The sequence below is a fragment of the Geotrypetes seraphini genome, chromosome 15 (genome assembly GCF_902459505.1).
Source record: "Geotrypetes seraphini chromosome 15, aGeoSer1.1, whole genome shotgun sequence".
Classification (NCBI taxonomy): domain Eukaryota; kingdom Metazoa; phylum Chordata; class Amphibia; order Gymnophiona; family Dermophiidae; genus Geotrypetes; species Geotrypetes seraphini.
The window spans coordinates 25,748,372-25,774,611 of NC_047098.1; the positions used below are offsets into that span (position 1 = coordinate 25,748,372).

The 26,240-nt window shown below is 42.6% G+C and overlaps 1 protein-coding gene across 12 annotated transcripts in view; it reads left to right on the plus strand.

Annotated features, from left to right (window-relative positions):
* The window catches only part of KIF1B (kinesin family member 1B), a 195,786-nt gene that overhangs the window by 62,133 nt on the left and 107,413 nt on the right, over positions 1-26,240 (plus strand). For 8 of the 12 annotated variants that reach the window (XM_033922756.1, XM_033922757.1, XM_033922759.1 and 5 more), the window contains 8 exons: positions 1,594-1,805; positions 8,753-8,832; positions 13,601-13,676; positions 15,125-15,204; positions 15,338-15,444; positions 16,949-17,032; positions 22,254-22,434; positions 22,612-22,684. In XM_033922756.1, the coding sequence (XP_033778647.1) occupies positions 1,594-1,805; positions 8,753-8,832; positions 13,601-13,676; positions 15,125-15,204; positions 15,338-15,444; positions 16,949-17,032; positions 22,254-22,434; positions 22,612-22,684 (893 nt within the window). The remainder of the gene's footprint in view (positions 1-1,593; positions 1,806-8,752; positions 8,833-13,600; positions 13,677-15,124; positions 15,205-15,337; positions 15,445-16,948; positions 17,033-22,253; positions 22,435-22,611; positions 22,685-26,240) is intronic. The other 4 variants (XM_033922758.1, XM_033922763.1, XM_033922765.1 and 1 more) reach the window with 1 other exon arrangement.

Genomic DNA, 26,240 nt, shown 5'->3' on the forward strand with positions numbered 1-26,240 from the left:
CTGTCTTGAGCCCCCTTACCTGGGAAGTCTGTACCTGCTATTGAGGAGCTGCCTGTTTCCAGCCTCCTTCAGCTTGGCCTTCACAGAGCCCTTCTAGTTTGTCCTGCCAAGAGTATGTTCAGAATGCCTGCCATAGAGCTTGTAGGGTATCACTCCTCATCTTGATCTGTTTGTTCTCATCCTTTGACCCTGACCTTGTTGGGTAGGTAATATAGTAAAACAGAATGTGATAAGAGGATAAGAACCTCAAAATCCATCTACTTTGCCCATCTCCTTTTCTGCTTTATTCCAAAAGTCCACTTGATTTTTGGCTTTTCCTTCCCTCAATAAACAGGAATTCTCTATGTAGATCCCTTTATGTAAGTGCTTGCCATCCCTCCCTTTTGGGCACACCTAGAAAGTCAGGTTTTCAGGATTACCACAATGCATATGCATGAGCTATAGGGTTGTCCAGAAAACATAAAGTTGGAAAAACTGTGCAAACTGAAGTTTTTCCCATGAATTTGATTGATTGTGCTTAATCAGAAAATAATCTTTAAAAATATGTTAAACTCCATCCTGGGGGTCCCTCAAAGCCACTGATTACACAAAGCTCCATTTTTCTTAAAATTTGCTATTATTTTTGCTTAATGGAGCAAATTTCTTGGCATTATAGCTATAACTTTTATGTTTTCACACTCAGCAATGATACATGAATAAAAAGACGTTTTATGCAAACAATCTAGCAGTATTTTATTATATGAACCTTCAATATCTGCACTTTATTGCCTGCGATGCTGTTCAACCTCTTGCAACAAGGCCTCACGCTGCACTGGGTTTGTGGTGATGCCAGTGGCAAAGCCAGTGTTGTCACAGCGAAGGTGGTTAATGACACAGCCGAGAGAGGTGTTAAACGGATAACTGACTTTGCCACTGGCATTACCACAGACCCAGTGCAGTGTGAGGCCTTGTTGGTTGAAGGAGTTGAACAGCATTGCAGGTTTATTGGTGCATGTCATCCATTTGAGAGTGATTTGCAGCAGCTCTGGAAGAGGCTTGCATGTGGCTCACAGTGGTTTGGGGGGATAGGGAGGGGCAGAACAAGGCAAAGAGTTTTGTATAGACAGTGTCTCCCTCTTGCCTGCTCTTTCCCTGTATTCCATACCCTGCCAGCCTCTCCCTGACTGCATGCATTGGTCTTTAGCTCCCCTGCTATCTGCTCCTCAATCATTCACCTGGTTCCGAGTGGTCGCTTGCTTAATGGATCCAGTGGACAGAGGTTCACTGGTGTGCTCCGTGGTCACGCTCTTGCCTGGTCTGTTCTTTTTGTTCTTCAGTTCTCTTCCTCCTAGATTTACAGATGGTGGTTTTAAAACTTTTATGCCAGATGCAGTGCAGAACGTCCTATCTCTATCAGATTGAGAAGTCATTAAACACTTTTGGCTCAGGCACACAGAACTTTCAGAACTACCATCTAAAACTTGTCACTGTGTTCTGTGCTTGTATTGGCACTTTAATACTTCTGTGTCTTTCCTTCCTGTTTGTTTTTCTTTTCCTTGCTTCCCCCTTTATTGTCTCTTGACGTCCTCTGTGTCCCTCCCTTCTTCCTCTCAGATCTGAAAGATATTCAGAACAATAAGAATAGATACTTGCTAGCTTCAGAGAATCAACGTCCTGGCCATTTCTCCACAGCATCCTTGGGGTCCCTCACTGCTTCTCCATCTTCCTGCTCTCTCAGTAGTCAGGTGGGCTTAACTTCTGTGACCAGCATCCAGGAGAGGATAATGTCAACACCTGGAGGAGAAGAGGCAATTGAACGTCTCAAGGTATGTATCATTTTGATGGAAGAGTGATGAGTTTATGAGAAGTTTAGAAGTTGTTGCAGGGATATAAAGGTCAACGCACAAGTTGTAGGTCAAACCTTTTTCTCGAACTAACTCAATTCATTTATAATTAGTTTTGGAGAGCCATTGCAGAATGAACTATGGGAGATCATGCTTGCATATATAATTTGTAGGTTGGATTACAATGGTGGCATAGTTTTTGTCTTTCCCGCCCCCAAATTGTAAAGAATGGAGGGGACTGATGTTTGTAGAAGGATAAGAAAACTTGTGGAAAAAACAGCAATATTTACAGCTAAGAGAACATTGAATGGTAATGGAGGAAAACAATGTCCTTATTTAGAATCTTCTGTTTGTGAAAACTGCTTAGTATAGCTGGCTGCTTGTGTACTTCTGGGGGAATTCTGCACTAAACAATTGAAAATTCTTCAAAATTCAGCATGCTTTTTGTAATTTTTTTAATGCAGAATACCCCCATTATAAGGGTTGCTTCTCTCCCCAGGCATGAAATACCCCCTCCAACGCCATAGCAGTTTCCCTTTTCAGATTCCACCTTCTCCATTTCTCTCATAGCTTGTATCTCTTCTCCTGGTAAGTGCAGTCCCCAGCTTTCTCTACCCTTTCTCCAGGGTGACTACCTCCATTTTCCCTCATCCTGCACTCTCTCTTATCTATCCTTTAGCAACACTCTGCCTTCTGGAGTTCATGTTCCCCACCTCTAAGCTGTCATGGCCCTTCCCAGCTTTCCCCCCTAACTCCTAGCAGGACTCCTGATCTGTCCACCCCCTTTCCCAGGTACGCTTCCACCTTAACTTTCCTCTGCCTCAATCCCCCTGCCACACATACTCCATCCATGGCAGCGCTTTCCCTCCGAAGATGGGGCACACATTCCCTATCCATCTTTTTCTAACCCTGCACCACATGGTATGTACATACTGTCCACCTTTCTCCAGCCCCCTCATTGATAAGCATATACCCGTGCGTATACATACACACACTCACATGCTAGCCTTTCTCCAGCCCCTCCCCATTGACTCACATTCCATTCCACGCCACCTTTCTCCAGTTCCCCCTCCATGACACACTTCATTCCATTCCGCTCCACTCCACCTTTCTCCATCCCCTCCCCATTGACTCACACTCCACCTTTCTCCAGCCCCCCTCATTGATAAGCATATACCCGTGCGTGTACATACACACACTCACACGCTTCACACAGCCTTTCTCTAGCCCCTCCCCGTTGACACACACTCCATTCCATGCCACCTTTCTCTAGTTCCCCCTCCATGACACACTTCATTCCATTCCACTCCACTCCACTCCACCTTTCTCCATCCCCTCCCCATTGACTCACACTCCACCTTTCTCCAGCCCCCCTCATTGATAAGCATATACCCGTGCGTGTACATACATACACACACTCACACGCTTCACACAGCCTTTCTCCAGCCCCTCCCCATTGACTCACATCCACTTTTCTCCTGCCCCCCTCCCCACTGACACACACTCCACTCCACCTGCTTCCCATTGCGTACTCACATACACATCTTATCCACCTTTTATCAGGCTCCCTTCCCCTGCCCTCCATCCACCTTTCTTTTCCAGCCCCCTTCCCACCCCCTCAGCTACCTCATTTATATATTTTTTGGCTGCCTTCCATGCTACAGTATAGCATTTCTCATCCCCTTTCCTAATGGGGTGATAAGAGGAGGAGCTGTAGAGCTGCTTTCTCCTCCTCTGCTATCCTGGGCGCAATTGAGCCACGTAGACTCTGTACAGCTGCGATGCTTAAAGGAACAGCTGGGGATCAAGATGGCAGAAAAATAGGATACAGCCCTTTGAGGGAGGCAGGCAGAGGGAAACCAAGTAGATTTGTGTGCACTGCACCACAACAGCAGATGCATAGAATTCTACGTGGGGAAAACCAAAATTCTAAGCAGAATTTTTCCCAGGAGTAGTTTTGCTTGTTTAAAAGTGTTGGCTGATAGTGAGGGGCATGAGAGTGCAGATGGTTTGATGTTGTCCATGGCAGATAAACTGATGTATTTTGTTTATTTTACTACCTTACATGTGGTACCAATACACTGTGTAAGGGAAAGATTGGGGAGGGTTCGGGGAGTGTAACTTAAGATTAGGCAGATGTGTAACTTAAGATTAGACAGATTTGTAACTTTTAGAAAGAAAATCCTTGAGCCAATGTATTGTGTCTGTGACTGTTTATTGATTGATTTTTTAAATTCTTTATTCATTTTATGATTTACATCAAGTGTACAAAGAAACATCAAAAATTTAACAAATACATCACTTGAATTTCTACAATTTACTCAGAAAAAATAAAATTTAACCCCTTCCCACCTATTGGAGTATTATGAAATAGCACAAATCATATAATATATAATAAATCATCCTATTCATAACTAATCATTCATCATAAACAAAATCCCACCCCACACCCTACATCCCCAATTATATTAAATAGGGAAAAGCAATATTCAATCAACACAGTAGTTCATCAATGGCCCCCACACATCCTTAAATTTTTTAAAATACCCTTTTTGTACTGCTAATGCCCTTTCCATTTTGTAATTAAGAAATATTTAACATAAAAGTGTTTGATTTTTACTTTCAAATTTGAAAAAGTATATAGTTACAGCTTACTGCCTGTTTTAATGGACTCCAATGAGAAAAAAACAGAGGAAAAAGAAAACTGTTTATTTGATCAGCTTTTTGAAGTTTGTTTTAACAAATTTCAAATGCAAGAAAAGTGAGCTATTATGTCTCTCGGTGGCTTATTGAATGACTGTTGCTTTTAGGTTTAACCAATTTTTATTGATGCAAAAAAAATCAAATACAGTTGAAGACACGAATGTTTACAATAATGATGCATCAAATACAATAATATAACAAACACATATAAATACTTTCTGCATCCCCTCCCCAACCCCCCCCTTCCCCTCACCACCCAATGGTACTCTCTACCCCATCTCGTCAAAGCACCAATCCTACTAAATAAATAACCCATTTAGGATACCCAACTTAAAACCGCACTTTGACCTTTAGGATGTAATGTTTGCAAATATGGATCCCAGATCTGCAAAAACAGCATTTTTCGCTTCCTAGCCCTTCCAGCATCTCTAGCTTCCCAGATGGCCAATTGATGTAACTGGTTTCTCCAATGCCAAAACCTTGGCGGATCAGGGATCGTCTAATATTGAAGAATACATTTTTTTGCCAATAAACTCATCTTCCTACACAGCATCTTATGCCCCTTGGGTAAGTGTCCAAAAGCCTCAGATAAATCCAAAATAAAATGAGTCAGAGAACATCGCTAGGATCTTCCAATTATTTCTGACATATAAGATATTATTCGCTTCCAGAAGTGCTGACTAAAGGGACAAAACCAAAATGCATGTCCCAAAGTATGACTTCCCATCCCACATTTATGACACAGTGGAGTTGAAAGACCTCCACTATAAAACAACTGCACACGAGTAAAATAGGCACGTAAAGTTACCCTATAATACGTTTCTCTTAACCATGCACATGATATCACCCCAGGTGTCGTCCTTAAAGTATGTGCTACATTCCATTGTTCCAAATTAAACTGTAATTCTCTCTCCCATTTAACCCGAATATACTGGTAGTCTTTTTCTGGTTGTAATCTTTGTAAGCTAGAATAAATATCAGACACTGAAAGAGACACCTCCTCATCCCTAGTAAACATCTCTCGCAATCTAGCCCCCAAATGCCTACTCAATTGTGCTCTATCAAGGGATCTCACATAATGTTCCACTTGAAAACACGCAAACTGCACACCCCAGTTCACCCCTACCTTAGCTAATAATTCTGCACGGGTCAGCAATTCCCCTTCAGCCCCCTGTTGCTTTTATAAGTAGCACATCAGAGCAGGAATCCACATCAGTTTTCAAGATTTCTGGTGATACTGATAGAGTGTTTCTAGGAATTCCAAGGCTCTAGCCAGCCTGTTTCTTCCTAGTCTTTCTTTACCTGAACACCTCTCTCTCTCCAGTGATTTAGAAATCTTCTGTATGGTGGTTCCTGAATCCCAACATAATGGTTTACCATGTGTCTTTGCATCCAGAGGTTAATGTTCACGTCATCCTCCATCCCCTCCCCACACCCCAGCCATTCCCCAAGGTAGTTCAAACCCATCTGACATCAGGAAAACACAGCTGGTGGTGTTGCAGGCTTAGTGCTTCTCTAATCTTCTCTTCTACGGAGACAAGCAGGGGAATGCAACCACACTTGAAGGTGAAGTCCTCTGACTGAGCCTGAGTGTGGGTGCTCTCCCCTAGGTATAGTAAGGTTTTTAAAATCTTACTGAGCATGTGCAGGGTACACTGCCTCTGGAGCCCCTTCCCTCCATTTGTCAGTTTTGTTTCTTTTGCTGTTCCTTAAGAGTCACAGCTCTCCCCTCTCTTGGACTTTCTTCACAACTCTACAACGAAGAAACTCTCTTTCTCTGTCGCAAAGGTCTTTTTCTTCATTCGGGTAATAGAACCGCAAAACAACTAGTCCTATTTTCTCTTCAAAAATATTGCGATGGCTTCACTCCCATCAGCACCGCTGCACGCCAACGGCCAGTAGTCTATGCTGCCCACTCCCCCCCTCAAGGTTCAAATACAGTACCATCAGGGGTGGGAAGCTTACTGTCTCCATCTCAATTTGCTGCTAAACTACCGGCAGAGGTTGGTGCAGTATCACAGCAGCAGCCGCTTTCAAGAAGATCTACAACTCCTTCTCCTCTGGCTTCTGCAAGAGTGACTCAAGGGTCATAAATGAAACAGTCGGAGGGAGGGAGGGAGGGCTTTGCTTAAGCCCTCCCTCCGACATCAGCGCTGACATCGGGGAAGACTTCCGGTTGGCTATGTGTGCTGTTGCAGGGCAGGTAGGAAAAGAAGACAAGCCTCACGGCTCGAGTTGCATTGAACCCCGTCCCCATGGGATCTCTGCTACCCGAGGGGGGAACCCGCGGGATCCCCATCATTCCCGTTCCCTTCCTTCCATACTACCACTTCTTAGACAAGACGATTGGTTAGCTGTGCTAGATCTCAAGGATGCCTACACTCACATCATTATTCACCCCTCTCTTGGGCAATTCCTTGATTTCAGATTTCTCAACAATCACTTCAAGTACAAAGTTCTTCCTTTTGGCCTCTCATCAGTGCCTCGAGTTTTCACCAAATGCCTAGCTGTAGTAGTAGCCCATTTAAGGAGGCAACACCTTGCGGTATTCCCTTACCTCGATGACTGGCTACTCATGGCACATTCTGAAGAACGGTTGCTACACACCATCCAAGTTATGATACACATCTTACAAGATTGGAATTTCTAATCAATTACAAAAAATTACAACTCAGGCCAGTTCGCTCCCTCATGTTCTTTGAAGCGCACATATAAGACCATCAGTTTAGCCTTCCACCTCAGGCAATCCTCTTACCTTACAGCACACAACATCTTATACCTATTGGGTCATATGGCAGCATCTCTGTCTCTGGCATGCAGGGCTACACATGCGTCTGCTCCAATGGCACCTCAAGCTTCACTGGAATCAGTATGCACAACCACTCTCAAAAAAGATTCCTCTATAAGCACAAGTCAAATCTTCTATTCTCTGGTGTAACCAGTCCTCTTCCTTGCAAGAGGGGTATCCTTTCGAACCTTTCTCCTCAGCTCACCATCACCACAGATGCATCCACCAGAGGATGGGGAGTGCATCTCGATCAGATTCAAACTGAAGGTCAGTGGACACCATTATAACAATGTTTCCTCATAAATCACTTGGAGCTTCGAGCAATTTACTATGCTCTTCATGCTTTCCATCCTTGTATTCACAATCACCGCATTCTAATACAAACAGACAACCAAGTAGCAATGTTCTATGTGAACAAGCAAGGGGGATCAGGATCCCTTCCACTTTGCAGAGAAGCTTATCGTCTCTGGACTTTTGCTGTAATCTACATTCTGGGAGAAAACAATGTCATTGCAGACTCGCTCAGCAGGAAACTCGATGCTCATGAGTGGACCATACATCCAGGCACGATTCAACATGTGTTCCAATTTGGGGAACTCCACTTGTAGACCTTTTTGCTACTCAGGACAATGCACAATGCCAGACGTTTTGCTCCTTACGCCAAGCTTCAAAAGCCATAGCAAAAGATGGTTTCTCCATTCCGTGGACACATATTCTTTACACCTTTCCTCCAATTCCACTCTTTTCCAGAGTACTTTGCAAAGTCAATGACAACAGGGCTCACATGATTGTAATTGCTCCCTGTTGGCCTAGCAGATCTGGTTTCTGCTACTCCAGGGCCCTCCAGCTGCACCTTGGAGAGCTTGGATTTTGTTGTGTAAGGCTAGCATGTTTGTTTGTGTTTCCAATAGAAAAATGGGTGTACAGGAGGGAGTGCTTTGCACATTGGTTGTACTGTTTCCCACTTTGTTCAGTTGGGGGGTTTGATGTTGATCTGTAATGTCAATTTCTTATACTGGCATTTGTGTATTTGTTCTCTGTTCCACTTTCAATAAAGACATATATATATATATATAAAAAAATCAACACCAACAGGAGAAGTTTATACATTTATTCTGACTTTTTCCATGTCTTTGCATGGAAAGTACACAAAGAGCTCCCTCCACATAAACATCTTAGACCTGTTATCTTCCAATCAAATAGGCTCAAAAGCATATTGCATTAAGTCATTCAGTTGTAAGCGCTGTCTGGGGTAAGAACCCACCTATTGTACCTCATTTGAAGCTCACTGAAGCAGGCCTTTTGAAAGGCAAATAATAACAGAAATATTGAATATAGACTTTAGATGTTTAGGCCTTTTTGATGTAGATAGCCCTGGTCTGTCTTAGCTCTGCGGTTGAGATGATATTGACTTGATGCTGATTATATTTTTTCATAGGAATCTGAGAAGATTATTGCAGAACTGAATGAGACATGGGAGGAAAAACTGAGGAAGACTGAAGCAATAAGGATGGAAAGGTTAGCAACACAAATCCCACAATGCATAATAGAATTCAGAGAGAGAGGACAAAACCTCACAGTGTATGCTGGGAACTTAGGTGATTAGTCATATGGTTAGCCTAGCATTCCAGGAATAAACAGAGAAGGAACAATAACACAGGTCAACACATCATTTTCATCAGAGTTAATGTTGGGTGGGTTTTGTAGTATTTTTCATGCTGATTTCAAATCTGTCCTTAGTTTTTCACTAGCATGTCACATTTTTGTGATGAGGCTCATTATATATAATTAGGTGATAATTAGATTAATTGGGTGATATATCATGCGTTTATAGGATAAACGTATAAGAAGGCTTAACGACAGTTGTCTTTGTTTTTTTTTATGCTACAGACATTATTTACAGTGATTAATATCAGTCTTTATCATGCCATGACATTGTACATGCCATGACATTGTACATGCCGTCGACATCATTTACCTCGATTTTCAAAAGGCTTTCGACAAGGTGCCACATGAAAGGCTGCTTAGGAAGCTGTGGAACCACGGGGTGGGAGGGGATGTGCACCGATGGATAGAGCACTGGTTGTCGGGTAGACTGCAGAGGGTCGGAGTAAAGGGCCAATATTCTGACTGGCGGGGAGTCACGAGCGGTGTGCCACAGGGATCGGTGCTGGGGCCGTTACTCTTCAACATATTTATCAATGACCTGGAAAAGGAGGCAAAGTGCGAGGTTATAAAATTTGCAGACGATACCAAACTGTGCGGCAGAGTTAGCTCCAGGGAGGAGTGTGAGGACCTGCAAAGGGACCTAGACAAGCTGGAAGACTGGGCGAACAAATGGCAAATGCGCTTTAACGTGGAAAAATGCAAGGTCATGCATATAGGGAAAAAGAACCCGTTGTTCAACTACAAATTGGGGGGGGCATTGTTGGGAGAAAGCAGTCTTGAGAGAGACTTGGGAGTGCTGGTGGATGCATCACTGAAGCCATCTGCACAGTGCGCAGCGGCCTCAAAAAAAGCCAACAGGATGCTGGGCATCATAAAAAGGGGCATAACAACCAGGACGAGGGAAGTCATCATGCCACTGTATCGAGCGATGGTGCGTCCGCATCTGGAATATTGCGTTCAATATTGGTCGCCGTACCTCAAGAAGGACATGGCGGTACTCGAGAGAGTCCAAAGGAGAGCAACGAAACTGGTAAGAGGGCTGGAACACTGCCCATATGCCGAGAGGTTGGATAGGCTGGGGCTCTTCTCTCTGGAAAAAAGGAGGCTCAGGGGTGATATGATAGAGACCTTCAAGATCATGAGGGGCATAGAGAGGGTGGATAGGGACAGATTCTTCAGGCTGAAGGGGACAACAGGTACGAGGGGGCATTCGGAGAAACTAAAGGGAGATAGGTTCAAAACGAATGCAAGGAAGTTTTTTTTCACCCAAAGGGTCGTGGACACTTGGAATGCGCTACCGGAGGACGTGATTGGGCAGAGTACGGTACAAGGATTCAAACAGAGACTGGACAGATTCCTGAGGGATAAAGGGATCGTGGGATACTGAGAAAGCTAACCAGAAAATAAGTATAGAAACCCGACCAGGTCGTGCATGTGCAAGACCGGAGGGCTAGGACTTTGATGGGAAGATAGCACTCAATGGGAAACCAGGGTGGCATGGGGGCCCCTTCTGGTGATTTGGACAGGTCGTGACCTGTTTGGGCCACCGCGGGAGCGGACTGCTGGGCAGGATGGACCTATGGTCTGACCCGGCGGAGGCACTGCTTATGTTCTTATGTTCTTACTAATCATCCAGATAGTTTCTGTTACGTCTCTGGTTCATTCACGACGAAAGCACAACGTCACCCAATTACCGCAGATCTGAAGAAGGTATACAAATTGTACTTTGGCTGTCCACTATGTGACCAGGATAAGTCTTGGGCTTCACATATCATCTGTACCAGTTGTTCCAACGGACTTTGTGGATGGCTCAATCAACGAAAGGCAGTGATGGCATTTGCAATCCTAATGATATGGAGACCATATTAAAGATTGCTACTTTTGCCTTGTGAACATAAGTGGATTCTCAGCTAAAACTAAGCACAAAATTATATATCCCTCTCTGGATTCTGCTATTAGGCCTGTTCCTCATGATGACTCACCGCCTGTCCCTGTACCTCCACAAGATAGACTTGCTTCTGTGGAACATGATGAGGAATGTGATGATGATGCAGCAGCTGGTCACAATCCAGAATTATCTGATACTGATGATGTGTATGATGAAGATTCAGGACCAGAGACCTTTACACAAGCTAAGCTCAATGATCTTATTCATGATCTAAATCTTTCAAAAGAAAAAGCAGAACTTCTTACTTCAAGACTTAAGCAAAAGCATGTGCTTGCAAAAGATGCTAATATAACTCATTACAGAAAAAGAAATCTTAACTTAACAACATTCTTCACTGTAAATGGCTCATTATGCTTTTGGCATGACATCAGTGGGCTCTCCAATAATTTGTTACATGTGCATTGTCCAGATGAATGGTGTCTCTTCATTGATTCTTCACAGAGAAGCTTGATGGCAGTGTTACTGCACAACGGAAATTCTAAACCAAGTATACGAATCACTCATTGTGCTCATCTAAAGGAGTCTTATGAGGATATGAAGAATTTACTGGAAGCAATCAGTTATAAAACACACCAGTGGAACATCTGTAGTGATCTGAAGGTCATTGGCATGCTAATGGCAATGCAAGGGAGGATTCACTAAATACTGCTGTTTCCTATGCTTGTGGGATAGCAGATCTACAGCTGAACATTATGTCAAGCGTGTCTGGCAGCTGATGAATACCTATAACCCAGGGACAAGCAGTGTGAAATTTATGCCATTTGTGGATCTTCATAAAATATTCACCTCTTCATATCAAGTTGGGGTTGATGAAGAACCTGGTAAAGGCCATGGGTAAAGCAAACTCGCCAGATTTTCAATATCTTGTTAAGAAATTTTCAAAAATCAGCACTGCAAAACTGAAGGAAGGGATATTTATAGGCCCACAGATCAAGTACGTTATGCAGAATGAAGATTTTAAGCAATCATTCTCAGCAGCTGAGCTTGAAGCTTGGAAGGCATTCAAGTGGTTAGTGGAAAACTTTCTGGGCAACCATAAGTTTCCTTCGTACAAGAAAGGAGTTCAGAATTTCTTTGACTTGTATCAGAAACTTGGCTGTCACATGTCATTAAAAATACGCATTTTGCACTCACATCTTGACTTTTTTCTGGAAAATCTTGGTATGGTGAGTGACGAGCAAGGAGAACGTTTTCACCAGGACATTCAGTTATGGAGTGTTGCTACCAAGATTTCTGGAACGAGAGTATGATGGCCAACTACTGCTGGATGTTGTGTCGTGACAATCCAGACACAACTCACAAAAAGAAATCATACTCTAAGCATTTTTAAAGAAAAATTGGTTGCTAAGTGATACAGTCCAATATAATTATGCTATGTTGTGTGCTATTTGATTTTGGACCAAAAATACTGCAACATTTCTTTAAGTTGATGCTGCAGTTCTTAAAACCCTATATGCTAAAACGCTATAAATTAACATAGTCATAACTTTAAAAGTTTACGTGACTGAAAAAAAACTAATAACAGATCTGAAATCAGCGTGAAAAACGTGCTGTGGTGTCAGATGATTCTGAAAAACATTTTTTGTTTCCTTTTGTAACCATATTGGCCAACTCCCCATCCCTGTGACCAGAATTTTTATTTCTTAACCCTACTATAGCCCTGCTCTAATTCATGACCCCTCCCCACTGTCCTATATTGTCTTCACTTTAAAAAAAACCAACAATTTATTCAAAAGAACAAGTACTGTGTATGTATACTCGAATATAAGTCGATCCGAATATAAGTTGAGACCCCCATTTTCCCCTCCAAAAGGAGGAAAAATGATTGACTCGAATATAAGTTGGGCAGCTTAATATTCAAGTGCCCTGCCCTGTCAGGCTCTGCACCCAGCCCCCTTCCCTCCCTCCTTTGTCAGGCTCTGCACCCAACCTCTTCCCTCCCTCCCACCCTAGCTCTGCACCCTGCCCTCCCTCCCTGTCCTGTCCGGTCCGTCATACCTCCTCTGCCAATCCCTGGTTGTCCAGAGGTGCAGCGGGCAGGAGCCAGCTTTCCATGCTCTTGCCCCACTGTTAACCATGGCCACTGCAAATTCTGGTTTCTTCAGCCACTGAGCAACCCCGAGCAGGAGTGCGCGTTGGCACTGAGGGGCTTCCTGACTGACTCCCACAAATTCTCATGAGAATTTGTGGGAACCAGTCAGGAAGCCACTCAGTGCCGAGCAGCAGCGCCAAAGCAGCTCCTGCTTGGTGCTGCTCAGTGGCTGAAGAAACCACAACTTAAGGCAGCCACCGACCGTCCGGGATAGCAGCGGGATGGGAGCGCAGAAAGCTTGCTCCTGCCCGCTGCACCTCAGGACCACCAGGGATCGGCAGAAGAAGTACAACAGATAGGACAGGGAAGGGGGGGCAGGGTGCAGAGCTTGGCTGCGGCCTGCAATAAGACTGGGAGGGGGCGCTGACCCAAATATAAACCGGGACCCCCATTTTCCAAAAATCCCAGTTTATATTCGAGTATATACATTGGTACAAAATTTTACAATAACACTGAAACTAAACCCCAAGAAATACAACACAGGCAAAATGTTGTGTTCACTTTAATGCCTGGCTGTGTGTCTCCTGGCTACCCATGTCCTTCCTCAAATGTCTGTGTTGGTATTTTCACTATTCTAGGGAGGCTTTGCTGGCTGAGATGGGTGTTGCCATTCGGGAAGATGGTGGAACACTTGGAGTATTCTCTCCTAAAAGGGTAAAGCATATTTTAATATGTTTTTTTGTTTATGCTTTTACTCCAGCCATTATGTGTATTCTTATACACCTTTAGGCCCTTTTTTGTGCAGTGTTTAGGATTAAGTGACTGGTCATGATTGCATTACTATCTTGTCTGTTGCATTGTCCTATGCATTCACTGGAGCTAGAACTTACTACTGATATTTCTGTTTCTGATGGTTGAGGCATCTCATATTATAATTATATATAGAAACAATGATACCTACTTGCAGATATCTGACGCTGGATGGTAAAACCCATATGCTGTATACCAGGGGTGCCCAATACGTCGATCTTCCTATCCAAAGGCAGAATTGACGTTGGGGAGAGGAATGCTGGTCGGCCCGATGCTTCTGCAGGGAGAGCTTGGAGTGGCGGTGGCTTGGGGGCCTGTTCCCCGATGGCGGCTGTAGTGGCTTGGGGGAGGGCAGGGAGAAAGAAGGGAAACAGAAAGAAAGTAAGTGGGCATGAAGAGAGAAAAAAAGAAAGAGAGGCAGGGAGAAAGAAAGGGCAGGGAGAGAGGAAGAAAAAGTTGGGGGAGGGAATTAGGTCTGGAGGAGAGGAAGAATACAGGCTGAAAGCATACAGGCTGAAAGAAGGGAAGAAATATTGGATGCACAGTCAGAAGAAGAAAGTGCAACCAGAGACTCATGAAATCACCAGACAACAAAGGTAGGAAAAATGATTTTATTTTCAATTTAGTGATCAAAATGTGTCTGTTTTGAGAATTTATATCTGCTGTCTATATTTTGCACTATGGCCCCCTTTTACTAAACTGCAATAGCGGTTTTTAGCGCAGGGAGCCTATGAGTGTCGAGAGCAGCGTGGGGCATTCAGCGCAGCTCCCTGCGCTAAAAACTGCTATCGCGGTTTAGTAAAAAGTGAGGGGGTATATTTGTCTATTTTTGTATGGTTGTTACTGAGGTGACAGTGCATAGAGTCATCTGCCTTGACCTCTTTGAAAAAACCCCGGAATAGGAATGATAATTAACATTTTCTCAGTGTACACTGTGCTTTGTGTTTCTTACAAATTTTATTGTTGGTAGATCATTTTGACTTGGTCATTTTAAAAGTAGCTCGCAAGCCCAAAAAGTGTGGGCACCCTTGCTGTATACGCTTTGAATTTGATTTTATTATCCCTTGATCTATGATTTTATAAACAAATATGTACAGTTTTCTGGTGATGCAAAATTTTAGTAACTTTGGACTCCATGGTAAAGTAGATATCCTTTTTAGAAATATAAGTTGTAAAAATTGTGTTAAATTGACAAATTTCTAAAACACACTTTTATGTGCTATGCCCTTTTCCTACCTCAACTCTGCATCATTAGGACATAATCTTGGAAATCCTCTGTGCTGTTTGAACTGGAAGTTGGGCTTCCACAGTACTGGCATTCCTTATAACTTTGTAGTTTCTTTCTTTTGCAGACACCACACCTTGTCAATCTCAATGAAGATCCGTTAATGTCAGAATGTTTGCTCTACTATATCAAAGATGGCATCACTAGGTGGGTCTTGCCCAAATGAGCTTTGTATTGCATAATGCTTTTGTGTTAGGAGCCAGGAAGCCATTGCTGTCCATATGTAATTTCATGTATATCCTGGGTAATTTGTGTTTTCCCTACTTTTCTTTTTATGCAGGGTTGGCCAAGCTGATGCAGAAAGACGACAGGATATCGTACTGAGTGGGGCACACATTAAAGAAGAACACTGCAATTTCAGGAGTGAGAGGAGTGCAACTGGTGAAGGTGAGATTACTGGAGCAGTGCTTCTATGCTGAATTGGTTTACTTGGGCCCTCCCCAAAAAAGTGGCGGTGTTACATAGGCTAATGTGGAGAGGGAGTACCCACAAAGGCTTCAACAAGTGAGAGGTAGGCAGCAGGCTGGAGCTTCTATGTTCTGTGGTGTCTGCTTGTCATTATAGTACTGGTTACTGGAGCTTAAAGCATGTACAACGTTGTTATCCTGTGCTGGTCCTTCTCTCTTTTTCATGGCAAAGGAAGCCACTGGTAGAAGGAGGAATAGGGCAGAAAAGTTATGGAAAAGGGAGACAGGAAAGGGAAGGCTCAGGGGAAAAAGAGCAAACAAGGATGAGGAAGGAAGAGAGAAATGGAAAAGTGAGAGGAGAATGAAGGAGAGCTTGAGAAGAGGAGTGTGTAAGGAGAAAGAAGGAAAGATGGGCAGGGAATAAGGAGGGACGCAAGGTGGAAGGGTGAAAACATAAAGTAAAGGAAAAATGAAGGTAGGCAAAAGGATAGGAAGGAAGGAGGAGAAAAATAAGAAGTTGTGAAACAAAGTTCAGAGAGACAAGGTAGAGGGGATTTAGGAGCGGTGGAAAAGGGATGGGAAGAAGAGAAAAGTGAGAGAGATGGGATAGGAGCAAGCAATGTCTGAGAGGAAATTGACAAAGGCAGGTGGCACTTTATAGACTAACAAATGTATTGAGTCATGAGTTTTCAAGAAGCAGAGACCACTTCATTAGATGCATTAGGCTGCTAGGGTGATTCCTTGTACTTATATTGTTTCCAATCCCAAAAAGGCTGGGATATCACATGGCAATCTTGTGACCATATTGGCTGAGGAACCATGGGGGGGGAGGGAGAGCACCTCGGGTCGCAGTTATCCAGAAGAGACCACTAGACTACCAGGAGATTTTAAGGTAAGCCATGGGAGGGCATTCAGGTAGTGGTGATAGGAGGGTGGCTGCAGTGACAGTGGATGACTCAAGAGAAGATTGGTAGGGAGGAAGAGAGTCTTGATTTCATCCAAAAATACACTGGCATTTTTGGTCGACACCTGAACCTGGATTTTGTGTCAGTTTCAGTTATGAATCCAAAATAGTAACCAAAATTTGGTTGGCCTGTAAAATTACCCCACCTGCTTCTTGCTTCCCCTCTCTCCCCCCCCTGCCCCCCCAGTGATCAAACTAAATAGGCAGACTCTGTTTATGTGTATGCTTAATTTGCTACTGACAGACTGTGCTCTTAACCAATTAATGACCCAGTAGCACATGTAGAGAGTTAGGTTCTAGTAATGTATGGTGTTCTGTAACACTATAATAGTATATTGGGAGATGGCATATATTCTAGTTAGGACCACCATTCTGGGAGATGTATATTTGGTAATAAAGGTCAGCACCCATGCAGCAAAAAACTGATTAACACCATGCTTTTGTGCTATTCATCTGTCCCAATAGAGTTCTTTTCTAAGATAGCTTTGTGAAATACATGTTTTCTGGTCCTTTTCCTTAGTGATTGTGACGCTGGAACCCTGTGAAAAGTCAGAGACATACGTTAATGGGAAGCGAGTGGTACAGCCTGTTCAACTTCGCTCAGGTAATTGGATTATAGGTAGTAACTTGGGCATAACCTGCCATACTGCAGAAACTTAGATGCATGATGGTAGGTAAAAGCCAAATGGCCCATCCACAGCATCTACTGTCTCCTTTCCCTGAGATATCCCATCTGCCTGGCCCATGCTTTCTTGAATTCAGGTAGTCTTTGTCTCCTCCACCTCCACCAAGAGAATATTCCACACATCTACTACCCTTTCTATAAAAAAAATGTTTCCTTAGTTTACTCTTGAGCCTGTAACCTCTTAACTTCATATTATGCCTTCGCATTCCAGAGTTTTCCTTCATTTGAAAAATGCTCACCTCCTGTACACTAATGCCATGATGATATTTAAAAGGCACAATCATATCCCCTCTCTCCTGTCTGTTTTCCAGGGTGTGCATATTAACATAGAAACATGACAGCAGATAAAGGCCAAATGGCCCATCCAGTCTGCCCATCCGCAGTAACCATTATCTCTTCCTCTTTCTTAGAGATTCCTCATGTCTATCCCATGCTTTCTTGAATTCAGACACAATCTCGGTCTCCACCACCTCTTCCAGGAGACTGTTCCACGCATCTACCACCCTTTCTCTATAAAAGGATTTCCTTAGATTACTCCTGAGCCCATTGCCTCTTAACTTCGTCCTATGCCCTCTCATTCTAGAGCAGGGGTAGGGAACTCCGGTCCTCGAGAGCCGTATTCCAATCGGGTTTTCAGGATTTCCTCAATGAATATGCATTGAAAGCAGTGCATGCAAATAGATCTCATGCATATTCATTGGGGAAATCCTGAAAACCCGACTGGAAGACGGCTCTTGAGGACCGGAGTTCCCTACCCCTGTTCTAGAGCTTCCTTTAAAATGAAAGAGACTTGACTCATGCGCATTTTTTTATAATTCTTTATTCATTTTCATATTTTACATGAAGTGTACAAAATATTGAGTTACAACTAATGAATACACAATATCACTTTTATATCTATTACATAATATTCTGAACAAATTTTTTTATCCCCTCTCCCACCCCACTCATGCGCATTTACACCACATAGGTATTTAAACATCTCTATCATATCTCCCTACTCCCACCTTTCCTCCAAAGTATACAGATTGAGATCTTTAAGTCTGTCCCCATACGCCTTATGATGAAGACCACATACCATTTTAGTAGCCTTCCTCTGGACCGACTTCATCCTTTTTATATCTTTTTGAAGGTACTGCTTCCAGAATTGTACAAAATATTCTAAGTGAGGTCTCACCAAAGTCTTATACAGGGACATTTATACCTCTTCCTAATCACCCTAGCATTCTTCTAGCTTTTGCCGTCACCTTTTCAATCTGTTTGGCCACCTTAAGATCATCATATACAATCACACCCAAGTCCCACTCTTCTGTCATACACGTAAGTTCTTCACCCCCTAAACTGTACTATTCCTTCGGGTTTTTGTAGCCCAAATGCATGACCTTGCATTTCTTACCATTAAATTTTAGCTGCCAAATTTCAGCTTTGCTAAATCTTTCTTCATATTATTCACACCATCCAGAGTGTCTAATTTATTGCAGATTTTGGTATCATCCGCAAAGAGGCAAATCTTACCTGACAGCCCTTCAGCAATATCGCTTATAAAAATGTTAAAAAGAACAGGACCAGAACATAAGAACATAAGAAGTTGCCTCCGCTGAGGCAGACCATAGGTCCATCCTGCTCAGCGGTCCGCTCCCGCGGCGGCCCACCAGGCCCATTGCCTGAGCAATGGTCTATACCTATCTGTACCCCCCAATCCCTTTTTCTTCTAGGAATCTATCCAAACCTTCTTTGAATCCATTAAGTGTTTTCTTGTCCACAACAGCCTCTGGAAGCGCGTTCCATGTATCTACCACCCTCTGAGTGAAAAAGTACTTCCTAGCGTTTGTTCTAAACCTGTCCCCTTTCAATTTCCCCCAATGCCCCCTTGTACTTGTGGTGCCCCTTAATTTGAAAAATCTGTCTCTGTCTACTTTTTCTATGCCCTTCAGGATCTTGAAGGTTTCTATCATGTCTCCTCTAAGTCTTCGCTTCTCCAGGGAGAAAAGTCCCAACTGCTTCAATCTGTCGGTATATGGGAGATTTTCCATTCCCTTTATCAGTTTGGTTGCTCTTCTTTGTACTCCCTCAAGTACCGCCATGTCCTTCTTGAGGTATGGCGACCAGTACTGGACACAGTACTCCAGATGCGGCCGTACCATTGCACGATACAGCGGCATGATAACTTCCTTCGTCCTGGTCGTAATACCCCTCTTAATGATACCCAGCATTCTGTTTGCTTTCCTAGAGGCTGTGGCGCATTGCGCCGATGCCTTCAGTGTTGCGTCTACCATCACTCCCAGGTCTCTCTCCAGGTTACTAACCCCTAGTGGTGTTCCCCCCCATTTTGTATGTGAACATCTGGTTCTTTTTCCCCACGTGCATGCAGAACCTTGAGGCACACCACTGGTAACATCCCTTTCCTCAGAGCAATCTCCATTGACCACTACCCTCTGTCATCTTCCACTCAACCAGTTCCTGATCCAGCCCGACACTTTGGGGCTCATCCCGAGGGCACTCAGTTTATTTATTAGATGTCTGTGTGAACCACTGTCAAAGGCTTTGCTAAAATCTAAATACACCACATCTAGCGCACTCCCTTTATCCAATTCTCTGGTCACCCAGTCAGAGAAATTGATCAGATTTGTCTGATAAGACCTACCACTAATGAATCCATGTTGCCTCTGGTTCTGTAAACTTCACCATTCTCTGTTTTAAAAGCATTTCCATTAATTTGCTCACCACAGAAGTCAGACTTACTGGTCTATAATTCCCTACTTCTTCCTTACTTCCACTTTTTTGTAGAGGGACCACATCTACCCTTCTCCAGTCCTCCGGTACCATTCCTGACTCTAGAGAAGCATTGAAAAGATCAGTCAGCGGAGCCACCAGAACTTCCCTAAGTTCCTTTAGCACCCTCAGATGTACACCATCTGGCCTCATTGCTTTGACTACCTTTAATTTAGCTAGCTCCTCATGAACACAACCCTCTGAAAATAGATCAGGGTCCACAACTACTTCATTCCTATTTGCATTTGTCTTCTGTGGTCCTGCTCCCAGTGCTTCAGCCATGAGCACAGAACAAAAATATTTGTTAAGCAATTCAACCTATTCTTTATCAACTTCTACATATTTCTCCCCTTCACCTTTGAGCCTTACAATGTCACTTTTGCAATTCTTCCTATCATTGATATATTTATGTTCAAAACAGTTTTATTATGAACGTGAGAAAAAACAAAAGCAAGAAACAGAACAAGAGCAAAGGAATAAACATCCAGCAATACTCAAGTTTCAGAAACAATATAAAGAGCTAATCCAATACTATCATTGATATATTTAAAAAATGTCTCCTCGTTTTACCATGTCAGCTATTTTTTCTTCCATTTGTATCTTTGCTTTCCTGACTATTGAGGTCTATAAGTCTGTCTATACGTTTTATGACAGATCACTGACCAATTCTGTAGCAGCCTTCTGAACCGACTTCATTCTATTTATATGTTTATGCTTGTGTCTTATTAATATTTGATATACCGCTTAAGCATATTACAGATCTAAGCGGTTACAGTAAAATACAGGTACTTAAGACTTCCTATCTGTCCCTAAGGCTAACAATCTAGCTAAAGTACCTGAGTAAACATTTATATATATATTTTTTTAATAACAATTTTTTTTTTAATACCAAAATTCCAAGAATGGAAAGGGAAAAAAGAAACAATAGTAAATCCCAATAAAAGAGAAATAGAATGGGATGGAATTCAATACAATGCAAAAGCAGAATGTAAGGAAAAATAAAGATGATGCAAAATAAAAGTTCAATTTGGCTCAGTTCAGTGCAAGGCAGTAGCAGAATGGAATGAGATGGATGGATGGGAGAGGAAGCAGGACACAGGTGATTCCTCGATGCCAATCTGTCATCAGCCGAAGACAGTCCCAGGATCCCAACTGCAGGTGAACAGCGCACATCCCTCTCCGCACACATCATTTTTCAACTCAAGAATCTGGCTGAGTTGAGCTGAGATGACCAGAGCAAGATGGTGGCCTGATCAGAATGAGCAGAGCAGCAAACCCACCAGCAGTCCATGACCAAGCAGTAACAGATGATCTGATCCTCTTCAGGGCTCTGATAGAAAAGAAGCCAGCAGAGGCATTCCCCTGACGACAAAACAGCACCAACGAGTCATCAGCAGGACATCGGCAGGAAGACAGATCCAGAAACACCTCTAGCTCCTCCCAGATGAGAGAGCAAATGTCGCCACAGCACAGGAAACAACCAGAAGGGCGATCAACCATGCCTCCACTGGTCCCGCCTCCAGCAGTGATCTCCCCGCAGTGACAAGAGAGGGAGGATCGAAAGGCGATGTAGGCAGTGGGAAGGCCATTAAACTGACAGTAACGGCTGGGTGCAAGCAAAGAAAGATCACATAAAAATCAAGTAAAACCTCCAAATTAGTTACAATCAAGAATCTTTTTGAAGGTGTAGTCTCCAGAATTGCATACAGTATTTTAAATGGTGCCTCACTACAGACTTATACAATGGCACTATCACCACTTTTACTGGCCATTTCTCTCCCTGTGCACCCAAGCATCCTTCTAGATTTGATCATTACCTTTTCTGCCTGTTTTGCTACTCTCAGATCATCAGACATGATCAGCCCTTCATCCCACTCTTCTTTCATACACAGACATACTTCACCCCTTATACTATACCATACCCTTGGATTTTTGCAGTTCAAGTACATGACCATGCATTTTTAGCATTAAATCTTAGTTGCCAATTTTTGGACCATTATTCAAGCTTTGCTGGATTCCTCCTCATATTATCTACATCCTCCAAAGTATCTACCCTATTACAGAGTTTGGTATCATCTGGAGAAAGACAAACCTTACCAGACACTCCTACAATTTCAAAAGAGCTGGTCCAAGGATAGATCCCTGCAACACTAACTACACTGATTACCTCGAAGCAAACTCCCATTTACCACTACCCTTTGTCTCCTTCCACTTAACCAGTTTTTAACCTAGTCAGTCACTTAAGAGCCCATACTGAAGGCACTTAGTTTATTTATCAGCCACCTATGTGGAACCATGTGCATGATCTGTAGCAGGGAGCATGTCTTGACAAATTGTTTTGATACTTCCATGCCCCATTCTTTTTCAGGAAATCGTATCATCATGGGTAAAAACCATGTTTTCCGTTTTAACCACCCTGAGCAAGCAAGAGCAGAACGGGAGAAGACACCATCTCCTGAGACCCCATCAGAGCCTGTGGACTGGACCTTTGCTCAGAGAGAGCTGCTGGAGAAGCAAGGCATTGATATGAAGCAAGAGATGGAGAAACGGTATATGATGTGGCATTTCTTTTGTTTTGTCTAGTGGCTGCACATGTTAGTGATATGGAAGCTTTGATTGATGGGTAGATGAAAGTAATTCTGAAATTGGCACAGAATACATCTGATGGAACAAGGACCTGATCATAAGTATAATTCATTGTGGGTTCTGTATTGCTTTCTTTCCAGTTTGCAGGAAATGGAGATTTTATACAAGAAGGAGAAGGAAGAAGCTGACCTTCTTTTGGAACAGCAGAGACTGGTAAGTGCCTCTTTTTCAAGCAGATGGAAATATTAGTTAAAGTTGGAACAACTGCCCTGATTTACCCTAGTAACTTGCAGCTAACTTGTTTGGCCTGTGACCAAGTGCCTGGATTTACCTTGTCTCAGTAAAGAACTTGTAAAATCATACTATCTCTGTAGATAGTGCATGTGAGTTTGCAGTCCGAGTATTGGGCTTATGTTGCTTTTGTGGAGGCAATGGATTTATTTTGGGAAAACTAAATTCAGCTAGTCTTTAAATCAGGAATAGACTGTCATTGGGGAGTAAAGCAGTGGTGTGCTGGAAGGTAGGCTCCTGAAGTTCCTATTTGAATATTGATATGGAAATTACAAGTGTTACCCTAAGTAGCACAGAACTGTTGATAACTTCCTGATAAGAAAGTTTTCAGCAAATCATTAAAGAAGAGCATCAACAGCTAAAAACAAGCCATCTGTATACTATCCCTACATTCAGCACTGCTACAGGATCTGTACATCATTCCTATACTACTTATGCTGTTCCTCTAGAGCAAGGGTATCAAAGTCAATCCTTGAGGGCTGCAATCCAACTGGGTTTTCAGGATTTCTCTAATGAATATGGATGAGATCTATTTGCATGAATTGCTTTCATTGCATTCTAATAGATCACATGCATATTCATTGGGGAAATCCTGAAAACCCGGCTGGATTGCGGCCCTTGAGGATCAACTTTGACACCTGTGCTCTAGAGCTTTGTTCTCTTGCATCCTCTCTTGACCCTCTAGCTCTGGCATACTCTCATCATTCTGTATCTGTCCTTGCTGTGGAGCTTCATACCTGTAGCCTCTGCATTGTGCCTGAGGGCAATTTTATTTCTCTGAGGACAAGCAGGCATTATATTCTCGCATGTGGGTGATGTCATTAGGCACTGCCCATACCATGCATGTGCCAGTATTTTCCTGCCCAACGCCTCGCGGGACCATCATTTTTCAGTTTTCTGTGGCACTGAGAAACTGTGTCTTCTGTTTCTCCTCAATGTGTCAAACTTGGAAATCTTTTTTGTGCTTTCCTGTTTTTATCGTTTTGTAATTTTCTTCACAGTTCTTAATTTTTCTCGTTTTTATAGTCATTTCCTTGAATTTGGTTCCATATTCTTCACTTTTTATTTTTTGGCCTTCGGGCCACTTCGAGACCTTTTTCACCCTGGCGAGCATCAATGGTTTTTGGAATACTTTTTATTCAAGCTCCACCTGGCCATTGTTTGACTTTTCATTGGCTGTTTTTCCCTCCATGTCAAAGAGAGTGCTGAGTAGCTTCAAGAAATGTACTTGATGTAATCGGACCATTTCAGGCTTTGTTCCAATAATTGGTGTGTTCAATGTCTAGGTTCTGACAATCAGGATATTCATTGTGACCTTTGACTGTGTGTGCATGACAACTTTGACTAAGCCTCAAACTTCTCAGTCATCTTCTAGAAGATATTCTGTTCCATCTAGATGCTCATACTACTACAACACAAAACGTTGTTATAATCAGCCATCTTCATCATCCTCTATTTTTTTTTTGTTATAGATATTGCATTGGTTGTTCCATGAAGAAGGCAACTTTTGAGCTGAAACTAGAATCCTAGTTGGGACCCTTATTTAATAGAAATTTTTTTACTCTGAATATATGAATTGACATCTCACTTGCCCTTTTTTGTTTTGGGTTTGTGCTATTCATAGCGTGTGTCTTCCTCTTTTTTGAATGGGAAGAGCTTGACCCATTTGTCTGACAAAGCCAGTAAAGAATATGCTCTGTGGCGGAGACTTACAACTTTGAGATGGAGGAGAGGGATCAGAGGGTATGCCATACGATTCTTCTGCTGAACAGTCTTGAGCAGTTGTCTAACATTCTCAACATTTTTTACATAATTGACCTAGCTCAGCAGAAAAACTCCTTCACAAACAAATGAGTCTTGAGGAGTTGCCTAAAATATTCAACCTTCTTAAATTCCACAATCTGGCCCTTCCTATTGAGGAAGATGCCTGACATATAATGTACTGAATCCAACAACAATTGTATTGCTGTTTCTGATCTTAATGATCTTTTTGTAGATACTCTGTTGTCTGACCATACAAAGTCCGATGAATTACCATCGAGACCTTATATTGGACACTGGGGTTCAAGAAAGGATTGGACAAATTCCTACTGGAAAAGGGGATAGAGGGGTATAGATAGAGGATTACTGCACAGGTCCTGGACCTGTTGGGCCACCGTGTGAGCGGACTGCTGGGCACGATGGACCTCGGGTCTGACCCAGCAGAGGCATTTCTTATGTTTTTATGTACTACATTTTATTGGTAACCAATGTAGTTGCTTCAAGATTGGTGTTATATGCATTGAATTATTTCCACCTATTAAAACTCGGACTGCTGTGTTTTGAATTAACTGTAATACTTTGATTTTACATTTTGCCATTCCTACATTTAATGCGTTACAATAATCCACTTTACAGAGAACAAGACTCTCAAAATTGTATGAAAATTATATTGTGAAACCAACAGTTTCAATCACTTCAACGGATATAATTTGAAAAATAATGACTTTTACCAGTTGTATTATTTGTGTACTCATAGTCAACTTGGAGTCTAACAACTCCTGACAAACGCATTTCTCTCTTTATAGCTACCCTAAATCTCCTATTTTCACTTCCACAGGCCAAACTTGCACTTCTTTTTTCCCTACAAACATAATTTGTGTTTTGGCCACATTTAAAATTAACTTATTCTCAATCACTCATCCATTCACTAACTACATTCATTTGTTCTTTGTACAAATTCCTCCACTTTTATGGAGATGGACTCCATCTGCCCTTCTCCAGTCCTCCAGTATCACTCCCGACTCTAGAAAATCATTGAAAAGGTTAACAGAGCTATCGTAATAAATTGTACGTTATGCTGGTTCCAATCGTAATTATTTTAGCAAAGTTTTGTATTATTCACCATTATCATTTACGGCTATTGTAAACATAATGTAAATAAGTCATAAGTCTGTAAATTCAAATATTTTGTGTTCCTGGCTCTTTATTAGTCCATACAGACTGTTTATCTACTGTCTATGTCATTTTTGGAATGTCTCGTCATCCGGGACACACGATAGGAAAAAGTTAAGAATCATTGGATGTATACCATCCAGTCCCATTGCTTTGTCCACCTTAGTTTAGCTAGCTCCACATGAACACAATTCTCTGAAAATCAGTCGGGGTCTACCAAACCTCCAACCATATTTGCATTTGTCCTCTGTGGTCCCGCTCATAAGAACATAAAAATAGCCTTACTGGGTCAGGCCAATGGTCCATCTAGCTCAGTAGCCTGTCCTCATGGTTGCCAATCCAAGTCATTAGTACTTGGCAAAACCCTAAAAAGTAGCAACATTCCATGCTCCTGAACCAGGACAAGCAGTGGCTTCCCCCATGTCTGTCTCAATAACAGACTAAGGACCTTTCCTCCAGGAAATTGTCCAAACCGTTCTTAAAACTAGCTACATTAACTGCTCTTCCCACAACTTCAGGCAACATGTTCCAGGGCTTAACTATT